The sequence below is a fragment of the Columba livia genome, chromosome 1, assembly GCF_036013475.1.
Source record: "Columba livia isolate bColLiv1 breed racing homer chromosome 1, bColLiv1.pat.W.v2, whole genome shotgun sequence".
In the NCBI taxonomy this organism is placed as follows: domain Eukaryota; kingdom Metazoa; phylum Chordata; class Aves; order Columbiformes; family Columbidae; genus Columba; species Columba livia.
The window spans coordinates 126,449,204-126,466,497 of record NC_088602.1 but is presented as its reverse complement, the minus strand read 5'-3'; the positions used below and the strand labels follow the sequence as shown (position 1 = coordinate 126,466,497).

The 17,294-nt window shown below is 35.8% G+C and overlaps 1 protein-coding gene across 11 annotated transcripts in view; it reads right to left on the bottom strand.

The window, feature by feature from the left end:
• Positions 1-17,294, bottom strand: part of STXBP5L (syntaxin binding protein 5L) — a 201,006-nt gene that overhangs the window by 38,907 nt on the left and 144,805 nt on the right. For 4 of the 11 annotated variants that reach the window (XM_065077508.1, XM_065077491.1, XM_065077554.1 and 1 more), the window contains exons 17-20: positions 16,846-16,971; positions 12,925-13,076; positions 11,226-11,297; positions 4,424-4,489 (exon numbers count right to left, since the gene is read on the bottom strand). In XM_065077508.1, the coding sequence (XP_064933580.1) occupies positions 4,424-4,489; positions 11,226-11,297; positions 12,925-13,076; positions 16,846-16,971 (416 nt within the window). The remainder of the gene's footprint in view (positions 1-4,423; positions 4,490-11,225; positions 11,298-12,924; positions 13,077-16,845; positions 16,972-17,294) is intronic. The other 7 variants (XM_065077525.1, XM_065077517.1, XM_065077548.1 and 4 more) reach the window with 3 other exon arrangements.

Here is a 17,294-nt window from a genome sequence, read left to right as displayed (position 1 = left end):
CCCATGACGTAAAAAACAGAACTGTTGGAAACTTAATAATATTCTTATTGAAACAAAGCTATTTTTAAACATTTCGTGTAGGAAAGTGGGAGCTTGGCATGGCATGGACCTAATCCCAGCAGATTTAACCAGCAAAATGAATCAGGATAGCAGCACTTGGAAATCAGAGTACATATAAAAATTCATAATCTTGCCATTAGGGACCTGTTCCAAAGCTCATGCAAATCAATTGTGGAAATCTTTACATAGCCTTCTCTGATCTTTATAGTCTTAAAAGAATTTTGGATGCAAATGCTCAATATTAAGGTGATTTCTTAAGAAAAAAACATAAATGCACTTTCATTTTAGAACACACATTTGGGAAGTCACTTTCCTATGCACAGACTGATGAAATTCTTTTCTCCTGGTCTCTGAAAGGAGTCTAAACTGTCCACTGCATCTTACACAAAGTTAATGACCTCTTACAGATAAATTTTCTTATGCTCACAGTGTATTTTCAACTACACACTTCAATATGAAGGTGCATATAAATGGCTAAAGCAGTAAGGGACATATATATAGTTATGTATGTTATATAAAACATACTCCAAAGAGCCTCCGAGTAAATTTTCCCAATGAGATGATAAAAATAAAGGTAAACTTTACTGGAATGGACACTGTCCCATAATCCAGTATGTAGTAATTAACTCCAGCATTAGATGCAGCGCCACTTACATTATGAGAGCTTAAAAGGCCTCAGAGTTTATTTTGTTTCAGAGCTACTGAGCTCTCACATGCCATTTTAGGGTGAATGCAGTAAAGTCCTAACTTTTAACCTTCAAATCACAAACAACAATCAAAATGCAGTTCGACTTTCCTCATTGGAAGAGCATGGCATGCATAAGTAAGAATAAAATATTCTGGTGGTATTGAAAAATCCCAATCTTCACTGTTCTTCATATGATCTGAGGGGGTTTTAATCCACTCAAATACCATTCTGTGGCATGCCACGCTGCATCACTGTTCTCATGAAACATTCTTAATATAGATAAGTGGGTTTGTTTTTTAAAGTTTTTTGTTTCATAATGTGCATCAATATTATTCCATATATATCGCTATACCTGGAACACATTTTATTTACAGTGGAAACAGCTACCACTCAGATATTCACAAATAAGCAGAAGCTTTCAAATGCTTTTATTAACTTTCTGTCTCCCCGTACAGTATTGGAAATGCATCACTACGGTATTCAAATACTAATTGAACTAAAATAAGATACCAGTGATTAAGGAAGATGATTCCTCTCCTCTGCCTACTATTCTTAAAATGCAAGGTTGGTATTTCTTCACTTGCTGCTACCCTGTGTGTCACTTTGAATTTCAGAAATATTTTCATCACATGGTTTAACTTCATGTTCTAGTCTGAAAGGTGTTCAGAACAGAAATCTGTTTTTTCAATTACATTGTCTGCAAAGTCATGCTTTCATAAATAGTACGGGAGGAGCACCTGAAAATACAGTCTTGTGAAACAAGTTTAAAATATTGCTTAATAGAAGAAGTTTGTACTGAATTAGAAACAATCCCTACATGTAAAATAAGGAGTATTCTTCAGCACTGAGTCTCTTGCTCAGTGCTCCAACATTCACATCAGTGATAGAACACAAATGCCTAATTTTGATTTAGGGCGGGGCAGAAGAAGAACAAGAAAGCTGAATTACTGAGTTGACCTAGGCTGTCTCTGCAGAAGCTGTCAGAGGTTAAAACATTGACAAGCAGTAGGATGTTACAGGCAAAATATATTTTTCAGAGAAACCAAGGTGGTTCAGGCAGGATAAGCAACATTCAGGATCAGACCAAGAGATGAGGAGGTGTGAGATTTTTCAAGTTCTCCAAGAAGCCTCTATCAACACTATTCTTATGGCCTGTTAGGAACTGAAATCTAAGTTACTCTTAGATGTAAAAATGTTTGCATCTACATCGGCATCAGTGTGCTGGAGGGTTCCTTCCTAGGCTTTGTCTTGGAGTCTCCAAGCAGGTGTGTTGGCACATCAACATTGGTCCTCAAATCATTCCCCTTTGTATGGAACTGAGGATGAAGTTGCTTACCAGCATGCTGTCGTGTGTGTAATGTTTGTCCCACAGACTAGTGGCTTCCAGCAGTTTTGCAATCTGTGTGTGCACTGTGAATACTCAGGGTCAGTAAGCAGCACGACCTTCACTGCCAGGTGAAGAACTGATGTTGACCTCATCTGTGAACCACAATCAAACTTTGTTGCTTGTGTCTTCGCAACCTCATCAGTTGGTGTAATCAGACCCAGCAGGGCCTTTGTTGGGCAGCAACTTCAATCACCTGACTCAGCAGCCAAGTGTGCTCACTGTTCCTGCTAAATTTTGGAAGGGTGAAGTCTGGGCCTCTCTTCAGCAGAGGTGTGTGGTCACTGGTTTTACAAACACAGATATGGGACTCTCAAGAGCACAGCACACTTCCATTACGGAGCCTGTGTGCCATGAACCTTAAACAAATCAAAGGCAAGACCAGAACCATAAGGACCCTGCCTGATGAATTTGTAACTGTGCAGATCAATCCGTTGTGTTCTATGAGAAAGAAATGTTAGCCAGCGCCAAGGCTGATGCAGCTGGGAGTGCGTGCTGGAAAGCACAAGGCAGTTCCACTCCCAAGTTCTTGGAGGTCGCAATGTTGAGGTGAGTTACTCCAGATGATTAGACTAGATTTTTCCCAGTTTAAGACCAGGTATGCCAAAGCAAACTAATTTTAATTTTGCATTAATTAAAAATAATTATTATCAGTCACAGGAAAAGTAACTTCTATTTTAAACATCAGTTAACTCCAGTAATAGTTACTGCCTACAAAATTGCACTTGATTTCACCTTTTAGAGATTCAAATATAGCTTGGAAAACAACACTGAAGGGCTAAAATAAGAAACATTTATAAATATGCTATTTTTTTCCTGCTGAATTATACTCAAAACAAAAAAGCAGAATAAATTTCGGAGCAAATTATTTTAAATTTATCCAAACCAGATATTTTTGATCAATATCAGAATGAAAAATGGAAGTTAAGGGCAGATAAAGTAAGATGCTATAGGAGTCACTCATCATTTTAAAACTAAACATATGCACATATGTTTACCAAGTCAGTGATCTCTTAGATTTCAGTAAAAAGTGAGTTTGTAGCTTGTTTCTGGATAGAAGACTGAAAAGATGAATCCCAACGATCCACAGAATAAATAGTCTTCTTATACTGAGTTATCAAATGTTTTATTTTAAAGCCCGTATCATGAATTTCTGAAGCCCAGCTCAAGAGTTTGAGCTTGTAGTGTTAAACCAATATTATTATAGCCTATTTCACTTTGATATTTGCATGTCTACAGAATTTGGGTTGCAAATAGTACAAGGAAATACATATTTCAAAACAGATGTTTTGGTTTAATTCTTGGTGTGTCATGGAAATGCTTTTAGTAGTGTCAGATTTTTGTAAATAACTAATTAGTGGCCTCTACTCAAGATTCATGTGTCCTGTTATAATAAAGTCAAATATGTGAAATAATAACAGAGGATTTGAATAGCATACTTGTGGGAATTTGTTAATTAGGGGGAAAAAAAAAAAAAGCTATGTATCAATACTTACTTACCAAACTACAAGAAAAAGAAGTGTGATATGCACACCATAAGCAAAATCAATGTATCACAGCTTTACTTGCTTATTTTCCATCACATTTAAAAGTCAGCTACTAGAAAACAGCTGTAAGCAACAATCTTTAAGACAGTGAACTCACATTAATGAAATCAATGCAGACTAGGTACTTGCACAAAAAGTCTCTAGGAACAAGATTAACTTCACCTTCTGAAGGACTATGGGTAAAATGGGAAACATTTCTACATTTTTAAATGGCCAAGATTTTACTGCTGGGTCAAAGCGGCTGATAGGCAAATATTTTTATCTGAGGTTATGTTTCCATTGTAAGTTACAAAACTTAGGCACTGGTGGGTTCTAATGTTTAAATTTACCATCTCCATGTTGCCATTTTTCAAATAATCTCTCTATGTGCACATATGCATAACATATACAAAATTATTAGGACTACCTACTGAAAAAAAGGAAGCCAGCCTTTTAAAAAAGCCAGAGAAACAGGCCTCTAACAAAAGTCCTGAATCCAAGTAAGACATAGGAATATACCTGCACGATGCTGTTAATTTAAATGGTTTCATACTGTTCACCTCAAGATGCACCATGTCCATTTAACTTATCTTTAAATAAAGAGACTTAGGATTTTATTGTGCTATGTAATAAGCACTTCTCCAGTAATTTCTTCTCTTTGGATCTTTAACTATGCACTTCACTTCTTAGGTATTAATGAAACACAGTGATTCATGACATGAATGGCCTATACAGACTGCAGGAAGAGAAGCCAATCACCTTTACCTGAAGTGGGAGACTTGCAACGCTCTAGCTCCAGGGAAACTGGACTGTCACTGAGTTCAGTCAGGCCTGAAAAAATGGAGTTAGAAAGTTAAGTTACAATCTAACAGGGCATGCTTCAGCTTTCTTGGTTGGTGATATTCTGCACTTTAAAGTCAATTTGGAGAAAGGAACAGTGTGGAAGGCAGGGGAAATATCTATTTCAGATAGCTGGAGTTATCAGGCTGTCAGTACAGAGATTAAGGTCTGGTTTGAAAAAAAAAAAATAAAATAAAATCACAGATTTCTGAGTGCCTCAGGGTAGACAAATGTGACTGTGTCTAATGTGCAAAACCAGGTAAATATAGTTTAAAATGTAAGTGTCTACGATATGAATCAAACTCATTCATTCCTGTCAAAACTAATGTGGAAACAACTCCGTGCTTTCAACTGCTGCAGAATGCAGGGAGGAAACCTTAAAACAAGGTGAGAGGAGAGGGAAGGAAAAAAAAAAGACAGCACTGCTGAAAGAAGAAAGTGAATACAAAAATACCACTACTACTATGCACTATTAGGAACTTTTATATGAATTCACACGAGATAGCTAATTTTAAAATACACAGAGGAAATGAAAATGCTGTCTGAATATAACACAGAATTTTGGACAAGACACTTTCTATATTGTCTTTAAATATTTGTGAGGAATTAATTTGTAGCAGTCTACCATGGAAGACAGCAACAAGTAATCTTAGTTTATACTGCTTGAGATTGGACTTGTTTCTGTAATCAAACTAAGATCCACCTCTTGCACAGGTTTCTTGTGCAAGTTTAAATATGCCTTTTTGCATACTATGGAAAGTCTGAGCTTGTGCTATCCTTTGCCTTATGGGCTGAATGTTGAATGGGTAAAGGCCAATGGTATCCTGGGGTGCATTAGGAAGGTGGCCAGCATGTTGAGGGAGGTTTATTCTCCCCCTCTACTCTGCCCTGGTGAGGCCACATCTGGAGCACTGCATCCAGTTCTGGGCTCCCCAACTTAAGAAGGAGAAGGGATTACTGGAGGGAGTCCAGTGGCAGGCTACAAAGATGATTAGGGGCCTAGAGCACCTTTCTTATGAAGAAAGACTGAGAGAGCTGGGTCTGTTCAGCCTGGAGAAGAGAAGGCTGAGAGGAGATCTCATCAATGTTTATAAATATCTCAAGGGTGGATGTCAAGAGGATGGACCAGACTCCTTTCAGTGGTGCCCAACAATAGGATGAGGGGCAATGGGCACACACTGAAGCACAGGAGGTTCCATCTGAACATGAGGAAAAACTTCTTTACTTTGGGGGTGCCAGATCCCTGGAACAGGCTGCCCAGAGAGGTTGTGGAGTCTCCTTCTCTTTAGTGGGTAGGTTGGACTAGATGATCTCCAGAGGTACCTTCCAACCCAACCATTTTGTCATTCTGTGAACTGGACATGTGCCCTTTGTACGTATCTCATGGTGTCCTGCGGCCCCTATCAATATCAATATATTCCTATGTTATAGGGAGTTTTGACACTTCATGGTATAGCCTACTTGGGACTCCAAACAGCCCAGCAAGCCACCACAGCACTCAGGTCACAGAGCCTGGTGAAAATCAGCCCATTTTCAGAAGTGCATTACTGTCCTACTGAGTATGGCCTGAGTATGCTGTATCCTGGAAGTCAAACATCCTATCAGGACCTTTCCAAACGCTTTAATCTGGAACCATTCCTCCTGCAACATGACATGTTTTAATTTTTATGGCTTCTAGACCCTCAGGCTCAGAGACCCTTATCTCTAAAATTCAAATAGATACTTGTTTTAAAATAAATATGCTGCCACTTGGTCACCAGTACTGTTCAGATAAAACATATGAAATATTAAAGTGTTTCTTTTGCAAATGCAGTATGTGAGTTATTAAAATTTTAACACTATGGTTATGATATTGGGATTAATTAAATTCTTCTAAACCTTGTAGAGTTATTATTCGTGATAGTTACAATGTCAAATGCCAGGTCAGATTTTGCTTCTATTCTATTTAGAATTTTGAGTTCACAGAAACAATATTACAGCTAAATACAAATTATGGTCCCACTGACTTAAGCAGGAAATGCACCAAATCACACCACTGTTCTGAAAACCCAAGAGAAAACCACAAGTTCCTTATGTTTGACAAGAGTTTTACAACTTAAAATAGTAAAGATTGAGTTCACGTTATTGTACTTAAAAACAGTGAACAAGTTAACTTCTCTATAAATCTAGACCTGTTGTCAAGCCACTATTGCCTCTAACAATATCTACCAAAAATGCTTTAAAAAAAACCCTGCAATAATTCCCCATCTTTAAGAATAAGTGTTACAATGTGCCTGGCTCAGGAGCACTGGCTTAATCTTGGATTCTTAGATTTGCTTAAGCACTGGCACTTGCAGATTTTCTCCTGCTATAAATTTTTCTTTGCTTAGAAATATTATAATGAGTTCTTCTCATTGTCCATCCATGTATCCTAAGTCCCTTTTAGTCTTATTAAGTTATCAACCCTAAAGATGTTATATGACAATGAATTGCACAATCATCATTCACTGAAAGGAATAAACGGACATTTGTCATTTTTTTGTATGTTACTTTTGATTCCACTAAATATTGTCTTTTGTTTCCCTTTGAGATAAGAAAGTGAGCTCTCAAGCTTTTCTTTGTGCTACTGCTTGTTTTCTACTGTCATTTCCTTTTAAAGGAAATCAACCTAAATATTTTCAAAAATGTATCATGTATAAGTATTTCCATGCAACTTAGCTTCCATTGAATCTTCGAGAGGCTACAACAGCTACTGAAGCTAGATTCCAAAAGTATTTTCACTTTTCATTTTGAAGTTCAGTAGGCCCGGACTGTGTCCCGAGATATTTTAGGTATGTTTAGCCAAAAAAATACACCAGAAAATATTGAGTCCAGGTAGAGCAAGAAGAGCATAGCAGCAAAACTGAAGGCAAATAACTGAGATTGGCAATGTAAAACACCACCTTTGAGAAGATATTTTCATTAACAATATAAAGAAATAGGCTTTGATTTGAACACATCACAAACGTGAAAATAGTGCAAGATGTAAATATATCACATCAGTCATTAAAGCACTTTTAAAGACCTATCCCATGGATACTTTTCAAAGTTAACTGTGATTCCGGTTTCCTTTTTATTAAAGCATCAAAAGATGTACTGTCTAGCATGGAGTAACAAGTTTCATGAACTCATAATTTCAAATTATTTTTGAAATTTTAAATTTCCATCTCTATGATTAAATGATTTAGACTGATCATTTACATAAAGAACACAAAACTATGACATCTTTGCTTATAAATAAATTATCATAAATATTTGCTAGCCAATAAGTAAGCCCAGTGTTATCTTCACACTGAATTATCACATTATGCTCCCTTTATGTTTAAATATGATGCATTATTTGGAAATGACAGTTCGTTCAGAATATAGCTGTGGACTTAAAACTCAACCTATATTAGCTTCTACTGTGTTGCCAGGTGTGATTTAAAGTATCAATTAGTGATATGTAATGACTCATAACACACAGTTTTCGTCATCCAGCTGTCAGATCAAGGCTACTTTTGCTCACATCCTCTCAAGGGACTGGCATGAAGGTCAAAAAAGTTTTCACTGAAAAGTCTTCATTCTGAAAATTATTTTCCCATGGATCAATATCCTTTGAACTTGCAGACTTTTTGGATGCTTCATAAAGACCCATGTATTTTCTTGTTTTACCAACAGATGGTACAAATTTCTAGTAGGAAATGCAAATTGAATTTTCAAGTTGGTATTTTTATATTCTACTGCAAATTCTCTCTCTAGATGCAGTAAATGTGCTTGTTTTAGTATTTGAATATATGTTATCTACCACTAGGTAATAGCACGTACAACTTGATTTCAGCTGAAGAAAAAAGAAAAACATGAGCAAACAACAACATAGTTCTGCCCTGCTGCAGAGAGAGTTCATTTTATTTGGCTTGGCACATACTCTTACTTCAAAAGAAGGTGGCTGCCAGCAGATGTTAGAGCAAACGGAACAGGTCATCGACACCAGAAAGCTACCTCCAGTTCTGCACTTAGCCCTCATCTTAGCCTCTTATTTTCCTCAAATTACTTACCCCGATAGGACAATTATGTCTCTCCCATTAGGTATGCCTAGAATGGGTTACATTTCTGATTTCTTCACTTCTTGCTTGTCAATTCCCACTTTCACCTCCCAAATCAGAGAACATGCTGTCTTAATGCTCTACATCCACTCTAGATGTTTTTGAGTCTGGTTTGCATGTGCATACATTACTCTTATCAAGGCCTCTATAGATTTATTGGCTAAATTTCAAAACAATTTTTTCACCACTGTGCTCTGTATATTGGATGCCCTTGGACATTGTTGATTATGTCTTTCCTTTGGCAAACCTCGTGTCTCCAAAATATTGCTTATTTTCCCTGGTTTATGGTTTGTTTGTTTGTTTTTTTCCCCTCTCCAGATTGAAACATGAATGCTTCCTTTACCTCTCTGTTTCAGTATTTCAGGAGGTTCTCTCCTATAAACAGAGAAATAAATATCTATTCCCCGCCCCCTAATGGTTCATAAATACACATCTCTAACTTGGATTCCTTCCATCCAAGTTAGAGTAGTATTCCTCCTTTTCTAAAATGTGCTCACAAGTGTACAGACATGAACTTAACATTGCCAAGATGAACTCTATTTTTGTGTCTATTATTTTTTGTCTTCTCTCTTGGCTACTTCTACACAGCTAACAGCACCACTGTCTTCCCTGAGACTGTCATCCATAATATCGGTTTCATCTTTGGAACATCACACTTTAATGCTCAGATTCAGGCTGATACTAAACTAGAGTGTTTCTTCCTGCAAATCACCTCCAAACTGACCAACAAAAGTCTAAGCATCTTGCTTATTGATAATCTCTTCTTTGGCTTCAGTGCCTGAAAGTCTCATTCTCTCAAACAGATTCTTGTGAAATTATCTTCCTGGTTCATTACTTAATTGAATCAACTCCTGATATGCCTTCCCATTAACTTCCATTTTCACTTATATAATCCTCCAACCTTTAGCCATAATGCTTATGTTATCACATGACAGCTTCTGCTTTGCCTTAATAATATCAACCTCAACTGCACCATTTCAAAAAATAATTGATTTTTCTTTTTCCATCATCATCCCTTACAAGAAGAGATAAACTTGTAAGCAGAATCCTAAATCCATTCTCAATACTCCTCTTAAAACTCACATCTCAGATAAGACATATAACAAATCATAACTTCAGAATGACTTAGTAAGATATTTTAAAGCTTGTGACACATTCTTGCCCTGCTCTTCATCTACTTGTCTGGTGTATCTTTCATATCATACAGTACACACTCCTGTATAAGCATAGAATGGCAAAAGTAACAACCAAATAATTTTTGAGGAAAGAAATGAAACTGTTAATGATCTTGCAGAACAGTCAGACTTGTACTCTTCTGTTATGGTATATACAGAAAGATTTTGTGGACTTTTCTGATTTTGGGTTGATACATTTTCAGCTGTGAAAAAAATCTACAGTCTGCGTTTGTCGTTTTGAATGAAAATACTGATCATTTTTGATCTTAAAATTTATTCATTTTTTAGTAGGGGAATTCTCCCAAGCCTTTTACTGCTGCCTGTCTCTCAGATTCTCTGTTACAGACTTGAAATTAGCAAGACCAAACTAATGAACTTCAAGATACTGTACACCAAACCTTTTTATGGATTGCTGGATTTGTAACAGGACTAGTCATTTAGCTAAACAGGGCACTTTTCATCAAGTATTATGAAATAAAACCATAGAAATCAGTTGTTGAGTAATCAGTCTAGAGAGACAGAATAGAATTTCTTGTGCGACTGTATAAATGTATTTCAGTAGATACACAAGTCTCTATTTACGTGACATGATAAACCAACTGCCACCTCTTTCTTTATTCGGCCTATACTGAGTAATTAATGTAAAATTGCCTATCCAGTTGTTCTGTAAAAACTGCTTTAAAAAGAGATGAATAAGAGGCATCCTGGAGACCTAATTACATATAAGCACTGCAGTTAATTAAGATACATACTGCTCATCTGTTGAACAATCATTTTTGCAAAATTAATTATAGCTTTGTTCATCGCATTCCGCGGTAGATGAATACTAATATATATCAGTATAATTCAAAATTTAAAGATATTAAACCCATCAATTTCCATAGCTCTCTTTGATGTATGTATTTTTATACCCACTTTACATTCCACATTAAAGATCAGAGGCATGGGATGCTTCCCCAAAGCCAGATATTCAACTACCAAACCAAGATTAAAATTTTAAATTTCACAGCACCCAATCCAGTTGGTACTCTTTTAAGCCACATTGCTGTTCTGGAAATAGGGAAGAATTAATTAATAACTACAAACAGGCAGTGCCATTGCAAAACAAGAAATGCTTCATATAAGTAGATGTACACTGAAATAAATATAAAACCAAAGAAAGACACTGTCATCAAGAATGTAACATTGTTGAAAAATCATTACTAAGGCCCCATATGAGTCACTGAGGTTTTCTCATTGACTCTTTTGGAAGAAGAAAACAGATCGGAAATATCTATATAATAAAGCTATTTGTCAAAATTAAGCATGGTTGACATCACAATATGTAATAAGTTTGCATGCATGCTGAATGTGTTTTAAAAAACACATTACAAAGCAGAAACACATGGGTTTAAGTCAGGCATAGTCCAATCACAATAAAGCTATTTGCCTAACCTTTATAGAACTTACTCTGATAGGAAGTACGGATCCGTTTCGTTAAATCTGGATAAAAGTTAGACAGGCCACGCATGCAAAAGTTGTCTTTGGAACATGCCAGTACACCAGCATCAGCAGCAGGCAGAGGAAAGAGAGAAAAAACAGTCTAAAGTGAAAGGAAGTGGTATCATAACCAGCATCTAGAACAGCCAAGGTGAAGAAATTTCAGCAGATGCTTACCTTCCAATTGGGAGATATAACAAGAAAAATAATCAAAAGCATAAAGAATGTGGGATGGATGGTGAGAAAGCAGCTGAGGCTTTTTTTTTAGGTGCACTGTTTCTATGAGCGATCTAGATGCACGTTTTCCTTCTTAGCGGTCATTCAACCTCAGTGGGCTCCATTCTAGCAACACTGCGGAGCTGGAACGTTGCCCTGAAGGACTGTCCAAGATTGTCACCGACACAGAGAAATCCTGTGTGGCACAGTGCTGACAATAGCTCTTTCTACAGCAGCTGCCCCCACCTTTTGTACAGGGCTCTGCAGCACATCGCTTGTGCCTGGCTGCTCAGTTACTTTGGGAGCTGCTGTGAGGCTGGCTGAACAAGACAGAGAAGCTGCAAGTAGCTTAAAGCTGCTTGTCTCTTCCCTCCTCGGCTGTGCCAAATTTGCATCTTTAACACTTGGCACAGATGAGAACTAAGCTTGCCATGATTAAATGCCTAGAAAGTGAAATAAATGGTCTTTCAGGAATGGAAATAGATCTGAAGACTTACATTTTGTTCTCTAAATTTTACTTTCTATTTGGAGTACAAACGCGCTCCCAATTAAAAACAGTTTCCATTGACTCTATGGAGAAATAGGATTTGATGACTTAGTGCAGGATCTGCTGATGAAAATGCTGATGTCATAAACCCACAATAATCTGCTGCTTTTATAATTCTGTGGTTAGATTTAAAACACACCTTTAAACAGATTTTAAAATCTAATTCTAAAATTTCACAGCTATGTAAAACACATTTCATTATTGTATCCGACTCTAGTATGTTAGTATGGAATATATAGAGTAAAAAGCTAGAAACACAGATCTTCTGACTTTTTTCTCACACAAATACATTTTTTAGATAACAAAAAAGTATGGCAAAATTTAGCTGCAGTGATGGACTAATATTTCTAACACACAATGTGTAATAATAGCCATGACTTACAAATGTGATCATCATCAAATTTTAAAATTTTGTTTTAGTAAGCTTATATCAAGAGCTTCAATTCGCTAGCAAAGTGGCTAATTTGAGCTACTTATACTACATAATGTCTCTCAGGTGTTACACTTCTCCAAACCCAACGGCCTCTTCAAATATCAACGAATAACACTTGGAAAATAAGATTAAGTTTAAATTGAAGTCTCACCTATTGGTATGAACTTCTTGAAACCAGACTACACTTCAAGTGACTGCCAGAGAAACAATTTGCTGCTCTGATCATAACAATTTTTTGAGACTCAGCTAAGGAAATTACTTGCTGACCTCCATCCCAAAAGAATAAACTTCTTAAAACATTTTGTTTCTGAGAAAGTGTCAGTACCTAAAGCATGTCAGGTTTCTTTTGTCAAGTTATAGAAACTCCATTGGTCGGCAAATAAGTCATGCATTTCAAAAGCACTTTAAAAAGCCACAGGCAAAAATAACCAAGGAACATATCAGGCTCATAACCACAATAATTTATTTCCTACCTGCAGCGAACTGCTTGCTTTTGCGAGGCGAACGGGGTTGACGCTGGTATGGATCGCTTGATCCATATAGGTCAAGGGTTCCCATGCTGAGCAGCACTGTCTTCTGCATAAAGTCCACAACAGCCAAACCATTGCAGTTTCCAAATGCCACTCTGAGAAAGTATTAGTAGCATGTAATTAATTGGTGCAAGTAACAAATATTGTTCATTATTATGAATTCTGCATAAAAATTCTCTTCAGAAACCACTCAAAGGTTACTTTTATAATTCTTTAAGATTTGTAATCCTGAATTTATAAAATTGTTTCCAACTTGGCATTCCAGAAAGCAAACTGCCCACTTTAATTAACTTTCTATGCCAAACACATTGCAATAATGTCTAAATATAATTCTAGTAATACTGATGTAAGCTAAGACTGCAAATCTGGACATAGATCTTAAAAAGTGGCTATACATACCTATAAAATACAAATATAAATTCAAATAAATTTACAATAAAAAATCTAAATATAAATGATAAGTGAAATATATTTGAGTTTATTTTGAAGATACCTACATCTAAAAGATATTTATAAAATTTCATTCCAAGTGTATCAGCTTGGCTACATTACAGATTCCTACTAAATCAGCCTCTGTCCCTCTGAAATGCTTCCATAACTGACATTTTGATGGTGCTTTGAAACATGGGCAAGACCTCTCAAGAGGTGTGAGAAACCTGTGTATCTCAGCAGATAAAATCTCACTAAAGCATTAAACCTTTTAAAGATTCAGTAGTAAAACAAATTCACAGAACATATGACTATCTACAGGATCCATATGCAAAATTCTTGCACTGCATTGTTGGAGACTTCATTTAAGCAGGACTATTATATACTGATGATTATCCTACAGAAGTCCCTCCTTTTCTATCAGCTGACTCTTCTTAATACAGCTCCAAAATGTCTTAAAGGAGATATACACATTTGTGTGTGGAAAAACAACAGGGAAAGAGAGAAGTAATGAGATGAAGGGGAAGCAGGCTAGATAAAAGATTTTTCTCTGTTGTACCTTTTCTTCCTCTGCTTCCATTATAAAAAGGAGATCCCATATAGTAAATAGAAAAAGTAAAGGGTGAAAATGAGGTGAGTTTTTCCTGTTTGTCAAACTGGCAAATTAAGGCACCATCTACAACAGTGGTTCAAATTCCAATGGTTGTTGCTACACTATGTTTTCTACCCTTGACTTAACACTGACTTCAGTACAGTATCTATAGAAATGTTATGAACATAGTCTTTTTTTCCCCATTGACTCTCCACTGGTCTGTAGCTTAAGCAGCTACTAATACATGCCAGCTTAAAGTGTGTATAAATACACTTTTATTTAGCAGTATTTTGTGCTTATGTGGAAAGATCATAATACACACCGAGGAATAAACTCCATGTTTTATGAATGTAGAGCAATATCGATTTCAGAATTTTCTCAAGTGTGTTTTGCTTAATATGAGAAAAAAGCATTTTTAGAGAGTTTCCTGGGACAAAATGGAACTCTGTCACATTTGCCAGAAGAGCATGCTGTGCAAAGTTTTACATGTCTTCATGTTTCTTGACACGAATTGACTGATAAAGAATAGTAAAAAATTATTTTGCTATTTGTTTTTGGTATTCTGGTACTTTGCTTTACGGCATATGTTAATAGGCCTTGTCAGAGAAAGTATATCGAAGTAAAAAAAGATTACTAGTATAAAGTGTGACAGCAATTCCTGTCTTCATAAATCCCTGTGTTCTAGGCAGAAAAGAAAAATAAATGAATAAAACTAATGTGTCAATTTCATCTGTGATGAGTTAGGCAAAAACAATTATAGCCATCTGCATATTGAAAATGATGAATCTGAGATTTAGTAATTTTGGAAAACGTGTCAAAAGAACAGCTAGTGACCATTCACTCTGGTCAACAAAACAACAAAATGGATCATTACTTCCTGATCTGCATTTTTCTGAACTACTGTCAGTTCACAGACAAGCATGGAGATAATACTTTTTATCCCTAAAAAAAATCACAAAAAAACCCAGAAATTGCTCATTAATACTGTAATACCTCTGAGGAATGACAGGAAAACCTAAACAGACTTTATTATCAACAAGGCTTAAAATAAATTGCTAACATTTGAGTCTTTATAAAATCAAATACAAAAAAAGCACAATTTCTCTATTTTGAGTGATGAGTAGAATTAGTTGCTTGGAGATGTTCTGTTCTGTGGGTATCTTTCACAGAAATATCATAAAATCCTCCTCAGACATTTCTTGACAATTAATATGTACAATGGTTGAAAATTTTTACCACATGGGCTTGTAATAAATTGTCAGAGAATGCTTTCATTCCAACAGAACACACTTTATAATAAATTTATTATTTGTCTTTAACCTTGTAGATCTTCAGTTGTAATTGAAGCATTTTGTAAATTTTTCTTGTCTACTTCCATAACATACAGAAGTTTTTTGATGATTCATTTCAAAAGAAATAAAACAGGTGTTAATACTTCTAATTTGTAGCATGGTACTGTTAAAAGTAAATACATTAAATAAAGTGTCACAATGTCTGAAGTATTTTATATTTGCTGGGGATAAAGATTTTTAATATCTTTAATCCTGTTTGATGATTGCAGTAATATCACAGACACTTAAGTTCATATTATTTGTCATATATAGTTTCAGAAATCAAATAAATTTAAAGAAATACGCCTTTTTTGGCAGCTTTTATAAGAGAGTTAAATTTAGGCTATTGGGCTTGTTTACTGATATATGCATTTATTTGCAAAACACTCATGTACTTAGTATATGCTATTTTAAAGGAAGCTGCCCTGTAAACTATTACTGCTCCTAGCAAAGGAAACGATGTAAAGCATTTGATTGAATCAGGTATGTTCAGGAAACCACCGTGAGTACAATGAGAACTGCAAGCTGTCAGGGTAGTTTACAAGTAAGAGAATGGTGTAATTATTCCTGAATTCAGATGCTGCCTTGAGGCCTGAGGCCTGCAAGGGAGCAAATTAGGCAAAACCCAACAATTTGCACAGATGACAAATGAGTCCGGCTATGGTAAAACAAAAGAAACTTTTTGAGTTCATTAACAGGAAACTGTCTAGAAATTCAGGCCAAAGACCTGACAAAACAGCCCCCAAATAACAGTATTTTTGAACAAATGTAAAGGCTCTGCATGAAATTTCTGAAGTGCCTGAAGAGAGTCAACTGAAAGTCAGAATGAGTAAAACACCTAACGACCATTACAGCCTAAAATTTTTACTGGAGTAACACCTTCCACAGGAAAAAACATTTTAACATATATGGGTGACTCTGAGTGAGAAAAAACATTAAAAACTAGCAAATAAATTGAACCTGAGGGAAAAAATACACACAGATATGCTCACTTGCATTTCCATAAAGAATTTAGTATTTCAATGTTTGTTATTAATTTTTTAATTTCAAGTCAGTCTCTGGTTCTCTTGCAAACACAGATTAGCACAGACATAAAAATGCTGTTCCAGCTAAGATATGATGTCATGATAAATGACATTTAACACTTAATCACATAACCATTTTCTATTAAATGTATTTCACCTTAGTGATCTTTTAAAAATAACTTTAAAAATTACAGATTTGAAGGGCATTTAGATTTTATTTGAAAGGATGGACAAAATAGTATGAGAAGATTCAGACTTTTAAATAGGAATAGTAGAAATATTGGCAAGAATGGCAGTTTAACATCTCATATCACAATCTTTATATGAGTTCAAATAATTTTTCTCCAAGAATCTGGGTTATAGTAGCTTTTGTTTATTCTTACTCTGACTTTAATTGCCTGTGGGAAACTTCAAAGTATAATTGGAAAATACATTATCTAGTCCAATAAACAATAAGGCAATGCAACTTTTATTTTGAGTTACTTACAGTCCATAAGCAGAGTTTACAGCAAGACTGGTAATCTGTTGCGGAGGCTCACCATCCACCCATACCAACTGAATAACAAGATCTGCTTGGTATCCAGGAGGCATTCGCACAGGTCGAGTCTTAACGCTAAGAAGAAAAGGTACAAAATAAGAACAAACAAACAAACAGACAGACTGGGCCATGAATAACAACTACTTCTCTTCAAAAAATAATAGTGAAGCACAACCCCCTTAATAAGCCCAGAGCAGTACCAGCACTTGCAGCATACTGTGCATATACTCGCACATTGAGACCAGGCATTCCAATCAGAAGAGGGATATTTTGGAGGAATTCCAGGTTTTGATTTTAATTTCTGTTGTAGAAACCTGAAAACTTCAATATTCCCTACAAGAGAAACTCTGGAGCTGATGTAGGTGGGGTTCAATAAAAATAAGTTTTGTTTAATCGTT